General features: G+C 54.9%; 1 protein-coding gene across 1 annotated transcript; it reads right to left on the reverse strand.

The window, feature by feature from the left end:
- RAC2 (ras-related C3 botulinum toxin substrate 2 (rho family, small GTP binding protein Rac2)) lies at positions 1,558 to 19,606 on the reverse strand. Its single transcript, XM_005680676.3, has 7 exons — positions 19,360 to 19,606; positions 17,182 to 17,253; positions 8,915 to 9,032; positions 8,153 to 8,215; positions 7,671 to 7,830; positions 4,344 to 4,476; positions 1,558 to 3,739 (listed from the first exon to the last, which is right to left on the reverse strand). Exons 1-6 carry the CDS (start codon positions 19,392 to 19,394, stop codon positions 4,346 to 4,348), a joined length of 579 nt encoding a protein of 192 aa, XP_005680733.1. The 5' UTR covers positions 19,395 to 19,606; the 3' UTR covers positions 1,558 to 3,739; positions 4,344 to 4,345.

Genomic DNA, 19,707 nt, shown 5'->3' on the forward strand with positions numbered 1-19,707 from the left:
GTCATCTGGGGACTCAACTGGGCAGACATCCGAGATGGCTCCCACACATGACTGATGCCTTAATGAGGGTGCTGGAAGGCTGGGCTCAGCTGGGACACTAGAAGGATTGGGTCTCTCTCTCCTTTAAAGTCCATTTTTTTTGTCTGCTTGTTCATTTATATAAACAACAGAGGCTTATCCAGCATCCACTAGATGTCAGGTACTTGCTAGGATCATGGTAACCCTACATCGAGGATTCTGAGTGGCATAATTACATTTGTAAATGAAGATGATCTCCCAGGATGCCTGCTGGAGGTTAGACAAGGCAGGGAGAGTGCTGGCAGGAAAGCTTGTGAGAAGACATAACTACTGTCCAGGGGATGATTGCAAGGCCTAGAGCAGGAAGCGATGATGGGCCAGATGACAGGGTAGGTTTAACAGATATTGGGAAGCTGAATTTTCCAGTCTTGGTAACCAGTGAATGCTAGGAGCACAGAATGGGAAAAGCCAAGGGGGCCCCTGGCCTCTGTTTTAGAAGAAGACACAAGGATAAGCCAGACTCCAAGACAGAGAGCCCCAAATGAAGTAGGCTTATCTGGCAGGTGCTCTCCTGCCCATCAGGTGATGATTTCATTGCAAGGGGCCGATCCCTGATACCCAGTCCAAGCCTGACAGTAGCAGGATACTTGGGAGTGGCTGCTGTCAAATGAGTGAACATCACCATGTTGTCAGCTCTTGCCCATAACTAACAGTTCTTCCTATTTCAAAATTCTTCACTGACTTTCCTCAAGGTTTCTCTTTCCTTTCTGAAGGCCTTCCGGTCCTCAGCCAATTTGCAAAGCAGAAACAAGCGATTCACCCAATGTCCAGCAAGTTCTGGACACAATGATACAGAGGAAGGAGCATAGAGCTAGGAGTCCTAAGACCTCAAGCTAATAGTAATAGAAGGCGTGACCAACAGCAGCATAAACAAATAAGTGGTTTCATTTTTGCTCTGTTCCCTTAACAAGGCAGCCAATGGCAGTAGCTCAACTGCTGACCAAAGTTTTGAGGGATCCAGGCTTTTTTATCTTTCTGCTTCTCCATTCTTAGAATGTTAGGTTGTATTTTTCTGTTTGTGGTTTCAGGTTCATAAGGTGGCTGCTGCAGCTCCAGACATCTCATCAGAATTCACTAGAGAAGGAGCCAGGACACAGGGCAGTGTTGGTTGGTTCTATCATTTTTTTTATGGAGAAAAATCAAAACTTTCACACAGGCTGCCTCTCCAGTTACTTTCGTTTTATGTCTTATTGGCTGGAACTGTATGAACTTGGAACTCCAGCTGCGAAGCAGGCTGGGAACAAGTATTTTTGTCTAGGGCTAGATACATTGCTGTTCTGAACACAGCTAGGATTCTATTAGCGAGGAGGATGCAAGTGGTGGTAGTGGGTTGAAAAGTAGTGTCTGCCTTAGTGAACTGAAACCCTAACTCCTATGTCTCTGTTTACTTCTTTGCAAAACAGAGTTGCTAGTACTACATTGGAAGGCTACCAGGAGAATTAAATGAAATCATATGTGCTAGGTGAAACCACACAATGGTGAGAGTATTTATTTCCTGACTTTATTACTGGTATAAAACAAGGACTATATTCACTGGGGTAGGCTTGGTAGAAGAGGTACCCGGCAGAGGAGGTGTGAGCACAGGAGAGAGGAAGGCAGGGTGTGGCCAGGCTTGCGGCCACTAAGATGGTCCTGGATTTATCCCAAGGCCCCGGAAGGGCAGGGAAGAGAAAGAGGTTCTTCTCGACTCTGGCCTGCTGGGAAAAGCCTTCTTATGGCTTCTAAACCTTGGACCTCTTAGAGTGTGGGTTCTGACCCACGCATATCTGTGTTTGTGTTGTGTGTGCTGGGGGTGGGGTGAGGTAACAGTGTTAATGGTTTTTGAGGTTGTTTCAGAAGAGAGGCAGCTTTAAAAACATGACAACCTTGTCTGAGCTGAAACTGAGAAAGGACATGGGGCTTCCCTGCCTACATCCCATCCCTTTCTAGATGGTGGGGCTTTCAAGAGGGAAGGACAGTGAGGTGAGATCTTGCATCAGAACTTCAGGTCTCGGGGCAGTGGAAGTGGCCAGGAGCCCTGGGGGAGCCAGAAATGGAAATTCAAAGCATTTCACTGGCTGCAAATTGAGAGACTTCTGGGTTGTCAGGACAGTGTCTCATATCTCTTTGTAAAAATCCTTTATTTTAGCTTCTCTAGACTGTCAGCCCCTGAGGGCAATAACTCGAGTGAATTGCAGGGCCACACAACAGTGCCTGGAACAGAGTAGGTGCTTGGTAAACTTGTGTTGAATGGATGGATGAAGCTCAGATAAATAGAAGCAGGATCATCCACAGGACTGGAAAGTCTGGCATTCGTGAATCAGCAAACACTGAGGGGAGATTGGCTCCATACCCGTCAGTGGCGCTTTAGGGATGAGCCTTGTTAATCCTGACAGCAGCCTCTCTTAAACTTCCCTGTGCTTAGTGCCTGCTGGGACCGGCACTGGTTCCTGACACTGTGTGGACACTTTCCTGGGACTGCCAATATTGGAGACTGGGGTTTCTGGCTGCTCGACACCCATATTCCCAAATTCTGACAAGGCTCTCAGCCTCCTTTTGAGAACCAAATCCCCCCACCTCCACTCTAGTGGGTGCGGTTTTGAAACGGAGGCCTACTCTCCTTGCTCTAGCTTGTCAAGTGGTCTAGGTTTGGCCAATCAGAGCACAGGATTCTCCTGACAAATGTGATTGGTTGAAAGGGGGAAGATCTAAGCTGGACCAATCAGAGTAAACCTTAATCAGAACTTTGCCTGGGGCAGACACTTGCTCTTTTTTGCTGAACTTGAAACTGGAAGGGTGAAGCCCTGAGAGTCACTGTGCCTAAGAATGAACCAGACAGCGGAAAGTATAGGAAAGTGAGCCCTGATGACTTCATTTGAGCCCCCTTGATCAAGCTGCACCTGAAGTCATGATATTTCCAATCTCGAATCAATAAATTTATTTTCTGCTTAAGCAGGGTTTCTATTTGCAATGGCAAAAGTCCTGACTGGCAAGGTATGAAAGTTTTAAGACTCTCACAGATAAATGCAGCTCAGGGTCCTGTGAGTGGAGGAGAAAGACTTGAGAGATGGCAGGAGTCAGCAGGACCCTCTTTTTTGGTTGACTGGGCAGGTACTCACAGAGATTTAGAAAATCTGAATGTATGTTGTCCCCAAAGGAGGACTAAGACCAGAGAGGAACAAACCTTCTGAGACACTTAATTTAACTCCTCAGAAGAAGTCTCAATAAGCAAGACCATCAGTACTGGAGTATACCACTGCCCCAGAAGGGAAGGAGAGATCCATCTCTGAAGGTATATAAGTGGTGGCCAGCAACCATCTGGCCTGAAGTTCGCAGAGGGGATTCAGGCGTTGGGGGTGAAGGGAAGAGTAACGGGGTAGATGACGCCATGTGTAGCATCTGACCGCAGCAACGCAGGGGTGGCTTACTGGGTGCTGGGACCTCCTTTTGGCCCTTGAGAAGGCTGGAGCATGAGGGGATGGGGGCGCAGCACCTACAAATTTACACTCTTTGGGCCCCCAGGGGGACCTTCAGCACAGAGAAGACAGTCAACCAAGCTCTGCAGCCATCTTGCTAAGAAACGCCACAGGAAGGGAACAGCATGGCCAGCCAGGGGGCCACTGGGCATTGGGTGGGGCCCTTGGAGAGTCAGAACCATCTGGCTGGGAAGGCTGGGTGCATCCTGGAAGGAAGACAAACAGGGGGTGAGAACTTGGGGCCAAGCAGAATCCACAGCCTGCTCCCAACTCTCCTGGCTCCCAGCTCAGTCCAGCTCCCAGCTTGTGCTCAAGGTTGGCCAAGTCCTCTCTATCCTTGTGGGCGCCTCCCACCCCCACCCATTCCTCTTCTGCCCTAATAGCCTCGGAGCTAGTCTGCCCTGCCTCTACCCTATATGTGAGTGTCGGGTCTCCTGGCTCAACTGGGCTCTCCCGAAGGACAGGAGCTGAAGTATCTCTTCACCCTGGTCCTCTCCGCCCTCTTGCAGGGACCGCACATTGGGAGCTCAGTGACACCGCGCTTGGCTCCTGTTACCTGGCATTTTTTCTGATACTTTGAACCCTCCTTCTGGGAACTGGGCTCACAGAGCAGGCCCAGCTCAGGCAAATGAACCAGCTGAGGCCCCTTCAATGGTCCCCCTTCTGTCCTGGCCTAAATGCTGCTCCTGGTGAAACCTAGGGCTACTAAGCAGTGGCTGAACGCCTCCCTCCCAGCCACGGCCTGCTGTGTGTGGGGAGAGGAGAAGGCGGGGAGGGAGTGTCGTGAAGCCATGTGGGTGGGACTCTTACCACTAGAGGATGCTGCAGGGGCGCTTCTGTGGCCGTGTGGGCTGCGGGCACAGGACGGCTCGGATCGCCTCATCAAAGACAGTTTTCAGGCCTCGCTGGGTGAGGGCCGAACACTCCAGGTATTTCACTGAGTCTGGGTCAGGGCAGCAAGAGAACAGAGGCCTAGGTCAGGGCTGCGCAAAACCCCCTCCTAAGTCATACAACCGCACCAGGCTATGGGGGCCCCCTGGGCTGTGTTCCTCACACATTTACCCGCTCTGTGCCTCAGTTTCCTCATATCTGAAAGGAGGAACTTTACTCAGGGGAAAAGGTTAAGACCCACGACAGCAGGTTTGTGTCTCTCTCGAACACATAAGCCCATAAGTTGTGGAAGGTGGCAGGAATTTTGATACCTTCCTGGGAAGAAAGGAGCTCAAGCTACAGTGACCAAATCTCTCAGCACTTCACTTTCTTTCAGAAGACTGCCACATTCCTGCCTCCACCTTCCCGTAGGAGGCCTGAAGAACCCATGGGCTGCTCACCAGGACCTTCCAAATATCATCGAACTGGTCCTTCAGATCACCCCATTTTACAGATGAGAAAGCTGAGGCTCAGAAAAGTCACTAGTCCAAAGTCACACACTAGACATTTCCCGTCCCCTAGGGGCTGCTGAGAACTCTCAGCAAGAGGAATGAGAAATGGGGAGCCTTGTTCACCTGTGAGGGGACTGTCCTTCTCCCATGTGGCCACTCAGGGCTGGAGCCCAGGGCACAGTGAGGAAGGCAGGCTGAGCCCCACGCCCGGGGCAGTGTTCATGACCTTCTGGAAGGAACCTGTGTGAGTTTCTCTGTTCACAACAACCCAAGCTGTCTCCCTGAAGTGAGCAATTGACAAGTTCTCCCTGAGAGAAGCCCGGGGGCCAATTTTAGGAACCAGAGGAGGAGAGGGGCGAGAGCATGGAAATTTGCCTCCTCCCTAGAGCCCACTCCTCTGCGAGGAGGAAGCAGAATGACACTGATCGGCACCTGCTCCCTGCTAGGCGCTGAGCTGGGTATTTCCGACAACCCTGTGAAGAAATTCTGTGAGTCCCCACTTCCTGGGTGAGGAAACGGGCCCAGAGAGGGGATGCCCCAGGCCCAGAGACACACAGCTTGGAGAGGGGAGCCAGGATCTCAGGAGGGGCAACCCGGGATGAGGGAAAGAAAGGATGGGGCAGGAACAAGGACACTGAAGCTCAGAGAGGATGTCATTTGTCTAAACCCACACTTGGGACTCTCCCATCACCCTTGCATATGGGAGCATTGTCCCAGCAGGGAGCATGGGCAGTGGTCCCAGGGCCAGGCTGGCAGGCACAAAACACCAGGACTTAGGTCTGGGAGTCTCACGTAAACTTCTGTGCCCAGAAGAGTCTCCCTGGGCATTTGGCCACTGTCTCCTTTCAAGGGACTGTGAGGGACTGTGGCCAATGTCCACTTCTTCCTTTCACACCCACCAACTGTGTCCTCCCTGGCACCTGCCACCCTCCTACTTCTTGGCTAGGAGTATCCAGAGAAAGAGTCCTGACTGGGGGCCTGGCCTTGCTCTGCACCCCAGTCTCCCACCTTGATTATGACTGAGGGAGCCACGCAGCCCGGGTTCCAGTCTTAGCTCTGCCACATCCCAGCTGGGTGACCTTGAGCTCTTGACTTCTACCTGAGCCTCAGTTTCATCCTCTGTAAAGTGGGGTGATGAGAGTTCCTCCTTCATAGTTGCTATGATGATGAAGCAGGAGAATGCACAGGCCCAGCACCCAGGAAGGGCTCAACCCATGGCAGCTGGAATTGGCAGCTGCACCACAAGTCAACACACTGGACTGGTGGGCAGAGGCCGCCACTGGGGCAGAGGCTCCTCAGGCCTCCCCCTTGGCCTGGGCCACTCCGAGGCAAGTCCAAAGTCATAAGTCACTGCCTCTACCCCATCTGGGATCAGCTCCAAGAAAAATCAGCTAGAGGCCAAGGCAGGACCCCCAAGTCATCTCCTTCTGGCAGAGAAAGGACCTTTAAGGAGTGTGCAGGCTGGCTTGTACAGATGGAAAAACTGAGGTCCAGAGGAGGGGAGCCCCTGGTCCGAGGTCACACAGACAGTGCCAGAATCCAGGTTTCCAGGCCCCATCTTATCCCAAAGCCTCTGCTTTAAAATGGAAAGGGTCTCCGGCTCAGAGGCACTGTCTTGAGTGGAAGGAATCCGGGGGGCAGGCTGATCAGAAAGAAGAGAAGGCAGGGTCAATCCCCAGTATCCCTGAGGAAAGACCAGAGAGCCTGGGAGTCAGAGCCCCCAGGATGGGAAGTAGGACCCAGTGTTTAAGCGGCAGCAGAGGCCCCCTAGGAAAGATGGCCATGTCTCTGAGCAAGTCATGAGAAAGGGGAGGTGGAGGCTGCGGTTTCTCTTCCTGTGGAGAGATGTGAGTCCCCAGGGCCCTCCCAGTTCCGGCGGAAGGAAGAGGGTTAGGGTTGAGGGAGGGAGGGGCTGGAGGAGGCCCCACCAGTTCAGGGGCCAAACCCTGGGTGACCCAGAGAGCCCTGGGTAGCTGGATTGCAACTCATAGTGGCCAAAGCCTGCTGGTGGTCCCAGGCTCTTGGGCAAGTGCCCTGTCTCCAGGTGGCAGGCAGGTCAGGGCCTGAAAGACAGCAGAACTGGACACCATGGAAGAGGCCAGACACACCAGTCATAGCCGGTGCAGACAGCCCTGGGCCACCACGAGGAGGGCCCCACGCCAGTGCCTTGCGGTTCTGTGTTCAAATCCTGCTTCTGCCACCTACCAGCTGTGGGACCCTGAGAAGTCACTTCACTTCTCTGGCCCAGTGACCGGGAAGCAAAGAGGAGTTGGGCTGAGAAACCAGGAGGGTGGGGAACGGGGGGTGAGAAGGAGGCAGAAGGGAAGGCATCACTCTTCAAATCCAAGCTGAAACAACCCCTCCAGGAAGCCTTCCCAGAAAACCCCAGCTTGAGTTGACTGCTCCTCCTCTGAGAAACCACAGCACAGCCCACTCCAACCCTGCTCTGTCTGTCATGTCAGAATCTGCTTATGGATTGCACTAGTACCAACAGTGATCAACACAGAGCGCTTGGTGCTTCTCTGGAGGCTTCACGGGTGTGAATTCACTGAATTCTCCTAGCCACTCAGAACGACTTCTATTGCCACATTTCACTGATAAGGAAACACAGGCAGAGAGGCTAAGTGACTCGTCCTGGGCCACACAGCTAGTACTTGGCACAGCCAGGGTTGGAATGCAGTCTGGCCCTGGAGGCTATGTTCGCAATCACCACAAGGCTGTGTCAGAGTTCCCCTCTCTGAGCCGAGCCCCCTACCAATCTCCTTGGCCAGTGCCAGGCCCTGCGGGTAGGTGATGGGTGCCAGCTTCTTCTCCTTCAGCTTCTCGATGGTGTCCTTGTCGTCCCTCAGGTCCAGCTTGGTGCCTACCAGGATGATTGGTGTGCTCGGACAGTGATGTCGCACCTCGGGGAACCACTGGGCCAGCGGGCAGGGGCAGGAGGTCATGCAAGGAGTTGGAAGAGATGAGGGGCACCAAGTTGGGAGAGGAGAAGAAGGGGGCATGAGGGTGTGTGGAAAGGAGAGGGCAAGGTCAGAGAGTAAAGTTAACTATTCCAAATGTCTCTGAGACCCGAGTTCCCCCATCCCCGCCCACCAGCCATGGTTGGCACTGGGAACCCTCTCTGCCCACATCCTCTGCTGCCCAGAGGCAGGCCACAGTCTCCAGTCCCTCCCTGCCATGCTCCCCTCTTCAGGGTCGCCTGCCCTAACCCCTAAGGTCCTGCTCCATCCCACTCACCTTGGCCCGGACGTTCTCATAGGAGGCTGGGCTGACAAGGGAGAAGCAGATGAGGAAGACGTCCTGGGGAATCAAGCAAAGGTTACTGGTGAGGGGAGGCCTGGAGGCGTCCAACCTGGGCCCTCCACACCTAGGCAGCTACTGAGGGCTGGAGCAGCCCCGGGGATGCTGGGCTTTTAGGATCTGGCATAGCAGGGCTTCCCTTCTGTACAGCAGGCTGCTGCTTGTTTATCCGACACTTCCTAAAGGCCAGGGTTTCTTCCAAGTGGGTAATCCTCACATCATGCTGTAGCGATGCCATTGCTACCCCATTCTACAGACAGGGAAAGTGAGGTTTACAAGGATTAAAGGGTGTGCCTTCTGGAATTCCAGAGTCCGTGATCTTACTACCCCTCTGTCGGTTTGCGGGTCCCAGCCCTTTCTCTGCCACCCTGGAGGGAGAGCCCAGAAGCCACAGAGCCACCTGCCGCTGTGCCCTTGTCTCCCGGCCCCCCGCCACACCCCCCGGAGGCTGATCATCCCGAGCTTTCTTTGGATCCCTGTCCAGGGTCTGCCTGCCCCATCCACTGGGCACGAGGTGGAGCCAGAGCCCACGGGAGGACGGGAAGGCACAGTGAAGACAGACAGAGCCGAATGGAGGGCGGGGACTCCTTGAGCTGGGCCTCAAGGGGAGGGTCAGGGTTCACCAGGCCGAGCTGGCACTCCAGGCGGAGGAAACAGGGACGTGAAGGCCAGGACCACGAGGAGGGTGGGGCAATGTACCGTCTGCGGGTAGGAGAGTGGCCGAAGCCGGTCATAGTCCTCCTGCCCAGCCGTGTCCCACAGCCCCAGGTTCACAGGCTTGCTGTCCACCATCACATTGGCTGAATAGTTGTCAAACCTGTGGGAACAAGACAGAGGGTCCATCTCCAGCCCCAGAGTCCGCGGACTTGCAGTCCCTGGTTCCATGACAGAGGCCAAGACCCAGAGAGGGGCTACAATGGGACCCAAGTCACACTTCGCCCTGCAGTTGGGGTTAATTTTTAATTTTTTAATGCCAATCCATTATATTAAAAGAATGCTAAACACAGGAGAGCATAAAGAAGAAAACATTGTCTCTACTCTTTTTCTGCCCTGTCTATCCCTTCTGGGTCGGGAAGATCCCCTGGAGAAGGGATAAACTGCCCACTCCAGTACTCTTGGACTTTCCTCACGGCTCAGCTGGTAAAAAATCTGCCTGCAATTCAGGAGACCTGGGTTCCATCCCTGGATTGGGAAGATCCCCTGGACCAGGGCATGGCAACCCACTCTGGTGTCCTTGCCTGGAGAATCCCATGGACAGAGGAGCCTGGCGGGCTACAGTCTATGGGGTGACAAAGAGCTGGACACGACTGAGCGACTAAGCACAGCAGACAGCACACATCCTTTGAAGAGATGATTTTTCGAGACTGTGTAACATTCTCTCAAAGGCACAATCAGAATAATCTTTACCCTCCTCTGAGGCTGAACGCTGCAGCTGGTCAACCAATTTTTTTTAAGTAATTTTTTTATGTGGACCATTTTTAAAGTCTTTATTGAATTTGTTAACAGTATTGCTTCTGTCTTATACTGTGTATTTTTTGGCCTAGAGGTTTATGGGATCTTAGTTCCCCAACCAGTGATCGAACCTGCACCCCCTGCATTGGAAGGCAAAGCCTTTATCACTGGACCCTCAGGGAAGTCCTGCGGGTACCCATTATTTGTTGAATGAATGCTCATTTCCATCTTAGCTTGGGTCCCCCCAGAAGCAAACCCTGAGATGAAAGTTTACTTGGGAAGTGATCCCAGGAGCCAAGGGAGGGGGCAGAAGCTATTGAGGTGTTACTGGGGGGCAGGTGGAACTGGGACTCCATCTTGCTGGGACCTCTGAGCTCAGGGCATCCCCCTGAGGAGGCAGAGAGCTGGGGTATTTATCCACCTTCTCCACCTCCCATTGGCAGAGGGATATCCTGGGGTATTAATTCCCTGGCCTTCCAGCCCACCCCAAAAGCTGCCAGTCACCGGAGATTTCAGGAAATGCCGTTGGCACACACTGGAAAGGCACGTGCTGAAGGCTATGCACATGCTAGACTCCCTGCCAACGCCAGACAGGCCTCTGGGACAATCACACGAGCTTCCAGATTTTTTTAAAGGTTCAGTTCAATAGTATTTCTTGCTACACACATTCCTGAGAGGCAGCAGCTGGTCTCTAATGCTGTGCAAAAAGAAACTGGGATCAGAGAGATAGACTGACTGACCCTAGCCACACAGCCAGTGAGCAAGTGACCCAACCAGGTGTGAAGCCAGTTCTGATTCCAGGTCCAGCGTTCACTACCCCATGCCACAGCTGCTTCCGCAGCCTCCCTGAGGGCAAGGGACCACCACCTCTCTCTCTGCATTGAGGTCGCCCACACAGGTCCTGCTTCCTGTCCCCTGACCTGGCCCACTGAGACCTCAGGCTCCTCCAGCTTGTCTCCCTTCACACATCAGCCAAGCCGTTTCCGTTTCTGGCAAGACTCAGGCTTCCTGCCTCCTTGAGTCTGTTCACGCTGTGCTCCCCCTGCCTGGAATGCCCTCCCACCCTCTCCTTGTCGAAGGTGTTTCCTCACTCCCAGGCCGCACGGTCCACCGTGCTCTCCAGCCTGTACCCCTGTCTGCCCGTGTCTCTCTTGGGAATACTCCTCTGTGCCCTCAGCACTCCGTCTCCCATTCATGCTTCGAAGCCCTGCCCAGGCAGTTCCTCCTCTGTGGGGAAACATCCCGGCCACCTCTTTCCTTGTCCCCCACCTGGAAAGATTTTGTCATCCCCTCCCTCAGGCAGCTGCTTTGCCTAGACTATGAGCTGGCATTAATGTGTCTCTCCTGCCATGTAGCTGGGGCTCCATGGGGGCAGGGTCCGTGTCTCTTTATCTCTGAAATCTCAGGACTGGCACCTAGTAAGTGCAGGTAGAACAGAGTTAAACTGAACCAAAGCACTTGGGAAGCCACCTCCTCCATGAAGTCCTCCAAGAACATTGCTCAGTGACAGGCTGCAGAAGCCCTAGTGCTTCAGAGCAACTCAAAGACATTTGTCTTGTGACAGGCACCCTCCACCAAATTGTGGGCCACTTGATGCTTTTAATACCCTGTTCTTGTCCAGCCTTCATTTCCTCAGATGGCCCTGCTCCCTCCTGCCTGGAAAGTTCCTGCAAATGCTCTTCCCCTGGCTTCCTCCTCTTCTTTCCAGGTGCCAGTCTGACTCTTACTCATCCTCTTTCCAGCCCCATCTCAAGGTCACCTCCTCCAGGAAGCCTTCCCTGAGCCCCAGCCAGGTCGGGGCCCCCACCCCACCCCTACTCAGTAATCTGTGGTGAACTCAGCACCCAAAGGCATCAGGCTTGGCTTGCTCCTTGCTGCCCTGAGGCCAGCATCGCATTTGGCACCTAGTGGCTCAGCGGTAAAGAATCCTGCCAGTGCAGCAGACCGAGGTTCAGTCACTGGTTTGGGAGGATCTCCTGGAGAAGGAAATGGCAACGCATTCCAGTATTCTTGCCCGGGAAATCCCGTGCACAGAGGAGCCTGGCGGGCTACAGTCCATGGGGTCTCAAAAGAGTCAGACACGACTGAGCGGCTAAATGACAACAGCAACAGTTGCCCTGTGTCTGCTCTGGGTACCACCCATTACCGCTGTGGGATTTCAGGCCAAAGGCACTATTCAGGGAGACACCGCAGGGCGTGATGGGAAAAGAAGTCCCTGTGTTTTCTTTGGCTTCGGCCAGAAAAACTCCTTTGGGGTGAGCTTAGGATATAAGGACTTTATCTCCTCTAATGTCTAGTCTGAAATTCTGACACCAAAAATTCCCCCAAGATTCCTTGAGCCAAGGATATCTATCTTCTCTGAACCAGCTCTAGGATCTCAGGGGCCACGGTGATGGGGAAAGAGCTGATTTGTAGGACCTGTCACAGGACTAAGCACTTGCTCTGGGGCCAGGCAGAGGGCTAGGGACCTTCATACCTTAGGTTTTGAAGTCCCATGTGACCCAAGGCAAAAGAACCTCAAATTATTCTCTTTAGACAGTTGAGGAAATCAAGGCTCCAAGAAGTCAAATAACTTATCCAAAGTCAGCCAGCTCAGGAGCACAGGAGCTGGGATTTGATCTGGTCTCCTTCTGAGCACTCATTTGTGAGTGAGAGAGAGTAGACTAATGCTCCATAGGAGGGTGGATTTGCCTGGGGACAGCCCCCAGCCCCCAGAGTGGGAAGGGAGCAGAAAGTTCCTTGTGAAACCTTGTCCTGGCTGTGTGACCCTGGGTGAGTAGCCCAGCTTCTCTGAGCCTCACTTTCTTCACTGTGAAAAAAGAAAAGCCCCATCTTTTAGGGCCACTAAGAGGATCCAGGCAGAGAGGACTTTCAAGCCATCCCATGGGGAGATGCTGAGAAGCTGAGCAACCTCATCCTGAAACAGCCCCCTCACTGGCCCCTCCCCAGAGCCTGAGGGATTCCTGCAGAGACAGTGATCCACAACCCCTGAGTCCCCCAGTCCAGAGACCCGCAGGCAGCCGGGACCAACGGAACATACACCACCACTGTGGCCAACCCTCACTCTTTTCTTCCAAATGAGGAAACTGAGGCTCACAGACAGGAAGGGACTTGCCCAAGATCTCACAGTCAGTTGGTGGCAGAGCCAGGACTAGATCCTGTTACCCAGTTCAGAAAAGCCTGTGGTATAAGCATCACTGTGGGTTCATGGCCGGAGGCTCAGTGAAGTTTGAGCTCAGGTGCAGGGGCTCCCTAGTGGCTCAGATGCTGAAGAATCTGCCTGCAATGTGGGAGATGTAGGTTCCATCCCTGGGTTGGGAAGATCCCCTGGAGAAGGGAAAGGCTACCCACTCCAGTATTCTTGGGCTTCCCTGGTGGCTCAGACGGTAAAGAATGTACCTACAGTGCAGGAGACATGGGTTCGATCCCTGGGTCAGAAAAATGCCCTGGAGGAAGGCATGGCAACCCACTCCAGTATTTTTGCCTGGATAATTCCATGGACAGAGGAGCTTGGTGGACTATAGTCCATGGGGTTGCAAAGAGTGGGACACGACTCAGAAACTAAGCACAGCACAGCACATGGGGCTGACCCAGACCTGTGCAGAGGGCAGGGGGTCCATGCTTGCTGAGCACCCAGGGGTCCCAAATGCTGCTCCGGGTCCTTTATACTTAGATCATTCAGTGGACCCAGGAACTGGATTCTACATTGTGTCTGGGATTCAGAGCCCTAGAGTAACCTGCCCACGGTCACACAGCTGGTATGCTTTTACCCAGAGTCTATGTGGACCCCTTTCTGCACCCCTAGGCTACACACTCGGCTCTGTAGCCCTCCACCATGGAGAGGAGGAAGGGCATGGGACAGATGAAATGGCCCTCAGCCCTGCGCATCACTTGACCACCACCCAGGCCTCCAGGGAAAGGAAGGTGGACTCACAGAACACAAAGAACACGGGGCACGCATGGCTGCTGATTTGGGGACAGGAAGCATTGATATGTCAGGCGAGGCATGGACCCCTGTGAGCATTCGCGGCCCGGTCCTCGGGACAATAGGGAGCCACCGAAGGCCTTCACCAGGCGGCGGTGACATGCTCAGCTTTGCATTTGGAAAAGGTTCTCTTGGCCACTGGGTGGGAACATCTTGCAGAAGGGTCAGAGGGGAAGCTGGGAGACAGAGCCACTAGTGAGAGAGGCGGGTGGTTGGAGGAGGTGCAGAGGCATGGGTGTCCCAGATGGGATGGGAGGGGACAGAGGCTGTGTAGGAGCAGTGAGCAGGCTTGAGCCAGCTTGACACAGGGAGGGATTAACACACCTGGTGGCAGGAGTATGGGGCAAGGGGGGCATTGCGAGGCCAGGTGGGAAAACTGAGCCCGAACCCTGGAATCTCCACTAGGGAGGCTGGGCGCCATCCTGTCTATGGGAATCCAGGCTGGACTGCCAGTTTACAAAGGAAAGTGAAAACCTAATACTGGCCCATCTGACCCGAATTAACTCCTTGTGTTCTTCCCAGAGAGAAGTTCCACAGAGCCGAGCTCCCTGCTGGTGGCTGAGTTCCAGCACCCTCTCAGGGCAGACTGGAACACGCCCTCTCTGCCAGCCAGGGTGGTCCAGTCACTACAGAGCGCCAGCGAGGTGCTCAACTCTGTTCTAGCAGCCAGTCTAGTGAACTAGACGGACCAGGGCCCTGTCCTCACAGAGCTGCCATCCCAGCAGGAGAAGTCAGATCAGGATGGGCAGCGGAGACCATCCAGCGGGTGTGGAGGGATGGAGGAGGCCTGGGTGGAGGGAGGGATTGTTTAGACCAGGGTCAGAGATGGGCTGCTTCAGCAGGGAACTGAGTGATGGGAAGGGGCGGGTGCAGAGGCCTGGGGGAGGCTGGCCTGTCTGGTCCCCAAGGACCAAAATGGAGTGGGTAAGAAATGGGTTTTGAGAGGGGTATTTCAGCAAGGTATTCCTCTATGTAGTTTTTGCATTTGAAAGCTCACCTGGGCTTCCCTTTGAGAGTGGTCATAAGGAGAGGGTAAGGGGGAGATCCTCTAGGTCACAAACACCCCATAGCAGGGTCTTTCTACCTCGTCTTTGTATCTCCAATGCCCAGCACCTGACCATCCACAGAGCAGGCCTCAGTCTCCCCATCTGTGAGACGTGGCTTTGACTTCGAGCTCTCATCCCCCAACCTAGGCAGTAAGTGGAACTCACTCTCTCTCTTATCTGATCTGATTCTTGTGGCACAGGCCTCTGGCCCCAGCAAACCCTGCCACCCTGAGCCCCAGAGCACTCCTGACCTTTATCTCTCTGCCGGAGATCTCAGGCTGCCTGTTTCCCCCAACTCTACTCTCTCCAACTGTCCCCACCCTCCAGTGTCAAGGGCTCAGGGTGGCTTATTTTCCCCTCTCTGTCACAGGAGTGCAGGCTTTGAAGCAGGAGCCCCTCTAGGGGCTTGTCCAGAGACAAGTGACTCCGTATGGAAGACAAAGAGGGAGGGGTGCAGGTCTGGCTACATACCAGGCCGGGCCCAACACAAAATGAAAACAAAGGGCCCCTCGTTCAAACATTAAGAATTTGGGGATGGGGGCCTCGAGCATTAAATGAAGTGCAGGAGCCTCCTGCGTGGGACGCTTGAGCCTGCCTGGATGGCCCACCTGGGAGCAGGCCCTGATCTCTGACCTAGCTCCTCAGACTCCTGGGAAGGTAAGCCCTGTCTGGTCCATCCTCTCTGTCCTGTGAAGTTGTCTAGGACCACTGAATCTGCTCGGGGCCACCAGGGGTTGCTGAGAGCACCTGGCCCTTCCTTGGCCTCTGCTGGTCCCCCCACCTTGCATCGGAGAACTCACCTCCTATCTCCCTGCACAGGGAAGGTGCATGGGCAGGGAACTTGGCACCTCCCAGCCCCGCCCTATTTCTTAAAGAAAGAGAAACTGAGGCTCAGAAAGGGGAAGCGTTGGGTCTAAGGTCTTTGAGCAAGTAGGCCCTTCAGCCCATCTGTGACAGGCAGGGGCAGGAGAGTAGGTGGTGCCAGCGACAGTCCTGGTGACAATGACCTTCTGCAGCAGCTGGTTGGCCTAATGCTGCACCTGCCTCCCTGCCACGTCTAGAGCCCACCATCCTCAGCACTAGGAGGCGCTGAGAAACGTTTGGTGTTGGATGGTGGGTGGGCAGATACAGGTTGATGCGAAGGGGGGCACTGGTGCCCCGATGGGGAATTGGGAACAGAACCAGGCTAGAAATTGCTTTCCCAGGTTTCCTGCCCTCTGCCCTCTCCTAGCTGCCATCCTCCTGCCTGGGCTGGGGTCCCTGAGGCAACTGGAGCCTGGCCCCTTGTGCCAGGGAGAAATAGAGAGATCCTAAGCCACCTGGTGACCCTGGGGGGCAAGTCCCTTAGCTTCTGTGAGCCTCAGCTCCCCCCACAGACACTGTGGGACTAAAATAATCCCAACTCCTCCCACGAGCATCAGATGAGTTCACACACGTGTGACATTTCCAGGCACCGGCACCCAGTAGGCCCTTGAGAGATGATAGCTGTGATCTATCCTCCTAGGGCCTCTCCATAAAGTTCAATTCAGGTCAACTCAAAATATATACATCATTTCTAAGATAATGTGTAGATTATACTGCATGTAAGACCCTAAGTCCCTTAAAGAACTGGAGATGGCCCCCCGCCCTCTGTAGACTCTTGATCATGGAAAAGATCAGATGAAGTCTGTCTAGGGAGTGAGAGACCCCTTCAGGCTATGTAAGAAAGGCTTTCTGGAGGAGGGATGCTGGAGCTGGCCTGGAGGACTTAGACGCATGGGCATGGGAAGGAAGAGCACTCGAGGCAGAAGGAAGAGCTGGAGCAAAGATCCCGAAGTAGAAATGTCTAGGGTGTGTTTGGTGACCAGGCGGCCAGAAGCAGAACAAGAAGTGAAGAACTGGGTGGTGAAGCCAGAAGGGAAGGTTGGAGAAGGCCACGCAGAGCCTTGGGTGCTGTGCTGCAGAGCTGGGGGGCTGTCGTGAGGGAGTGGGGCCGCCGAGCATCAAGGAGAGAGGAGCTGGTGCTTCCGTTCACCCCACATACTCCGCCATACCTGCAAATCAGTGACAGCCCTGCTCCACATCCAACACAAGGGTGGGTCCTGAGTGGTCTCCAGTGGCACTGTCCTCTCCCCCTGCACACGTGTGTGCCCTGACGTCTCCAGTCTCCCCATGTTTAGGCCCTCCTCCTGCACCCACTCCACTCTGTCCCAGTCCCCTTCCACCCAGCTCTGCTCAGGCCAGCTCTCCATGTCTCCCTGCCTGAAGGCCCCGCTCCCTAGCTTGCCTCCTGCGCCTCTCTCCGCTCTGGGAGCCCAGGGTGCTCATCCTGGCACAGGTGGCTACCTCCCCATCTGGATCAGCAGGCCCAAGACTGGCTGGAGCCTGACCCCCAAGTGCCCACACAGGCCCGGCACACAGGAAGTGCCTGAAAGGGGGGTGGGCCTGGTGGTCCATGCATGTCTCCCCAGCCTCCGAGCGTCCCACCCACGTGCAGAACTCACACGGTGGGGATGTACTCTCCAGGGAAGGCGTTGGTGGTGTAGCTGATGAGCAGGCAGGTCTTGCCCACGGCTCTGAAAGACAGGAAGTTCAAGAGGACAGCAGTCAGGGGCCCTGCCTGAGACCTAGGGAGGTTTTCTGAGGACCTCCACGGTCCCTTAGCCCAGCCCTCAGGGGAGACCCAAGCCCCACCTCCGCGGGTCTCAGTGTCCCCATCTGAGAATTTCTGTATCAGCGTTATCACACTGAGATGTTTGTTAAAGGACAGACTTTGGGGTCCTACCCGAGATTCTCAATCATGAGTATGGCGTGGATCTGGGAATTTGTAACAGGCTTTCCCAGGTGACTCTGATGTGAAACAGAGGATTAAGAGCAGCGGGTCCCCAGGAGGTTCCCAAAGCCTGACTAGGGCTCTGCCATTACGGCCCTGGGATCCAGATCCTTCATCACCCACCCAGCAGGAATGCGCTCTCAGGCAAGCCACATAACCTCCCAATGCCTCAGCTTCCCCGTCCAGAAAACAGGGATGAGATGAGTCCAGAGATGTAAATTAGATGAAGCCGGTAAAAGACTGAAGCACAGTCCTGGCACAGCAGAGCAGTCGCCAAATGTAGGGGACTGCCTGACCCTCTCCTTCCCCTCCCACCTCACCAGAGGGTGTGGCAGGTAAGAGCCTGGAGTTCGGGAATCAGAGAGACCAGGGCTCAAATCCCATGAGGTCGTAAGCAAATGACTTAACTTCTTTGAGCTACAGTTTTCCCATCTGTAAGACGGGCCTAATATGAGGGTTGTTGGGAGGATAAAACAGAGGAGCATGAGGAAGCCCAGGGCCTGCACACAGTAAGCACTAAGTTAGTAGTGAGTGCCGTGATTGGTGCTGTCTGCGCCCTGAATCTGCTGGGCTGGGAGGGGGCGGGGGCCACAGGTAGCCCTGGGCCTTCCCCTGCTCCACTTGGTTTCGTCACTTCTGGCTCTGAAGGGGGCCACCCGCCCTTTTCTCTCCTCGTCCCCTCCCACCTCCCCGCCTGCCAGCAAGGTACCTCTGAGTGACTGGAACGTTGCGGCTTCCGCCCTCCCCTCCTCATATCAGATACAAAGCAGAAGTGAGCAGGACTTGACAGGCGGGCAGAGCCGTGTATCACAATCAGCTAAAGGCTGCCTGATAAACCAGCCCCCACCCCCACTATCCCCACCCTACTGCCATGATAAACCAGCCCCCTACCACTACCCCACCTTGAACAGGAAAGTCAAGTCTCTTAAGGCCTCAGGCTGCCCCTCTGTAAGATGGGAGGCCTGGACGAGAGGCCTGCCGGCTAGAACATGCTGGAATATGTTGGGGTTGGATGGACCTACAGAAAACTTCAGGAGGTACCTTTGTGTTGGACCCTGAGGCAGTGTTGCTGGCAGGCCCAAGAGATGGGATATCAAACCTGTCATTTTACAGATGAGGAAACTGAGGCCTGTAAGGGCACATGACAAGCTAAGGTCACAGAGATCTGACCGCTGAGAAGGGCCTTCAGTTCAAGCCTGGGCCGTCCCCCACAGTCCCCCCCACCCTGCCCTCCTCCTGCCCTAGCGCTGCTTCTCACGCCCCTCCCCCTCTGCTCCTCACCCACATCCCCCACACCACCTCCCCAGCCAGGCAGGCTGAGACTTGGAAGGCAAGCTTTACCGAGCGCACATCCGTGCAGGACAACCACTCAAAATAGCTCAAGCGACCCGACGTCAACCCTGAGGGCATGGACCTCTTCCCAGATGGCCAAGCTTTGGTTCAGAGAGGCACTGTGACTTGCAAAAGGCCGCACAGCAAAGCAAGTCAGGGACTAGAGCCCAGGTCAGCCTGGGGCCCCACCCCCCACCGGCAGCCACAGATTTAGAGACCAAAGTCCCATAGGAGACCAGCCCCAGCTCTCAGGGCGCAGGCGAGAGGCCCCAGGTACACCTAAGCGCAGTCTTTTACCCAGGCAGTTTCCGGGATGAGTAGGGTAGAGAGTGAAGCTGTGTGCAGCCCACTCCTGGGGTTCCCTCTGGGCTCTGGGAGAAAAAGGGAGCAGTTCCTCTGGCTGCCTCCTAGGGACCCCTCTGTCTGCAGGCAGGGGGCTTCCCCAGGGACTCCAGGGTGGGAGGGCCCCAGGGCTACCCCCGGAGGGAGCTGTGAGCAAGTCCAGCCAGATACCTACCCATCTCCCACCACCACACACTTGATGGCCTGCATGGTGTCCGAGGCCTGGGGGCTGGTAGTGGTGACAGCTCAGAGCCCCAGCGTTTCTGCAGGCGCGCGGGGTGTGGAGAGCTGGAGAGGCGTCCTGAATGAGGAGCAGCAGCAGCAGGACAGGAGGCAGGAGGAAGCGGAAGGGGAACTTACCCAAGCCTCTGCCCCCACGGCCGTTTGCAGAAGGCGGAGCGTGCGGTCTGGCAGAACGGCTCCAGGGCAGGGTGGCCCTCGGGTGCTAGGCTGGGCCCTTGCCAGCCCCACGGGGTATCGCTGCTCTGAGGCACCAGCAGGAGATCTGGGGACCCTCAGGGCT

This window comes from Capra hircus, chromosome 5 (assembly GCF_001704415.2).
Source record: "Capra hircus breed San Clemente chromosome 5, ASM170441v1, whole genome shotgun sequence".
In the NCBI taxonomy this organism is placed as follows: Eukaryota; Metazoa; Chordata; class Mammalia; order Artiodactyla; family Bovidae; genus Capra; species Capra hircus.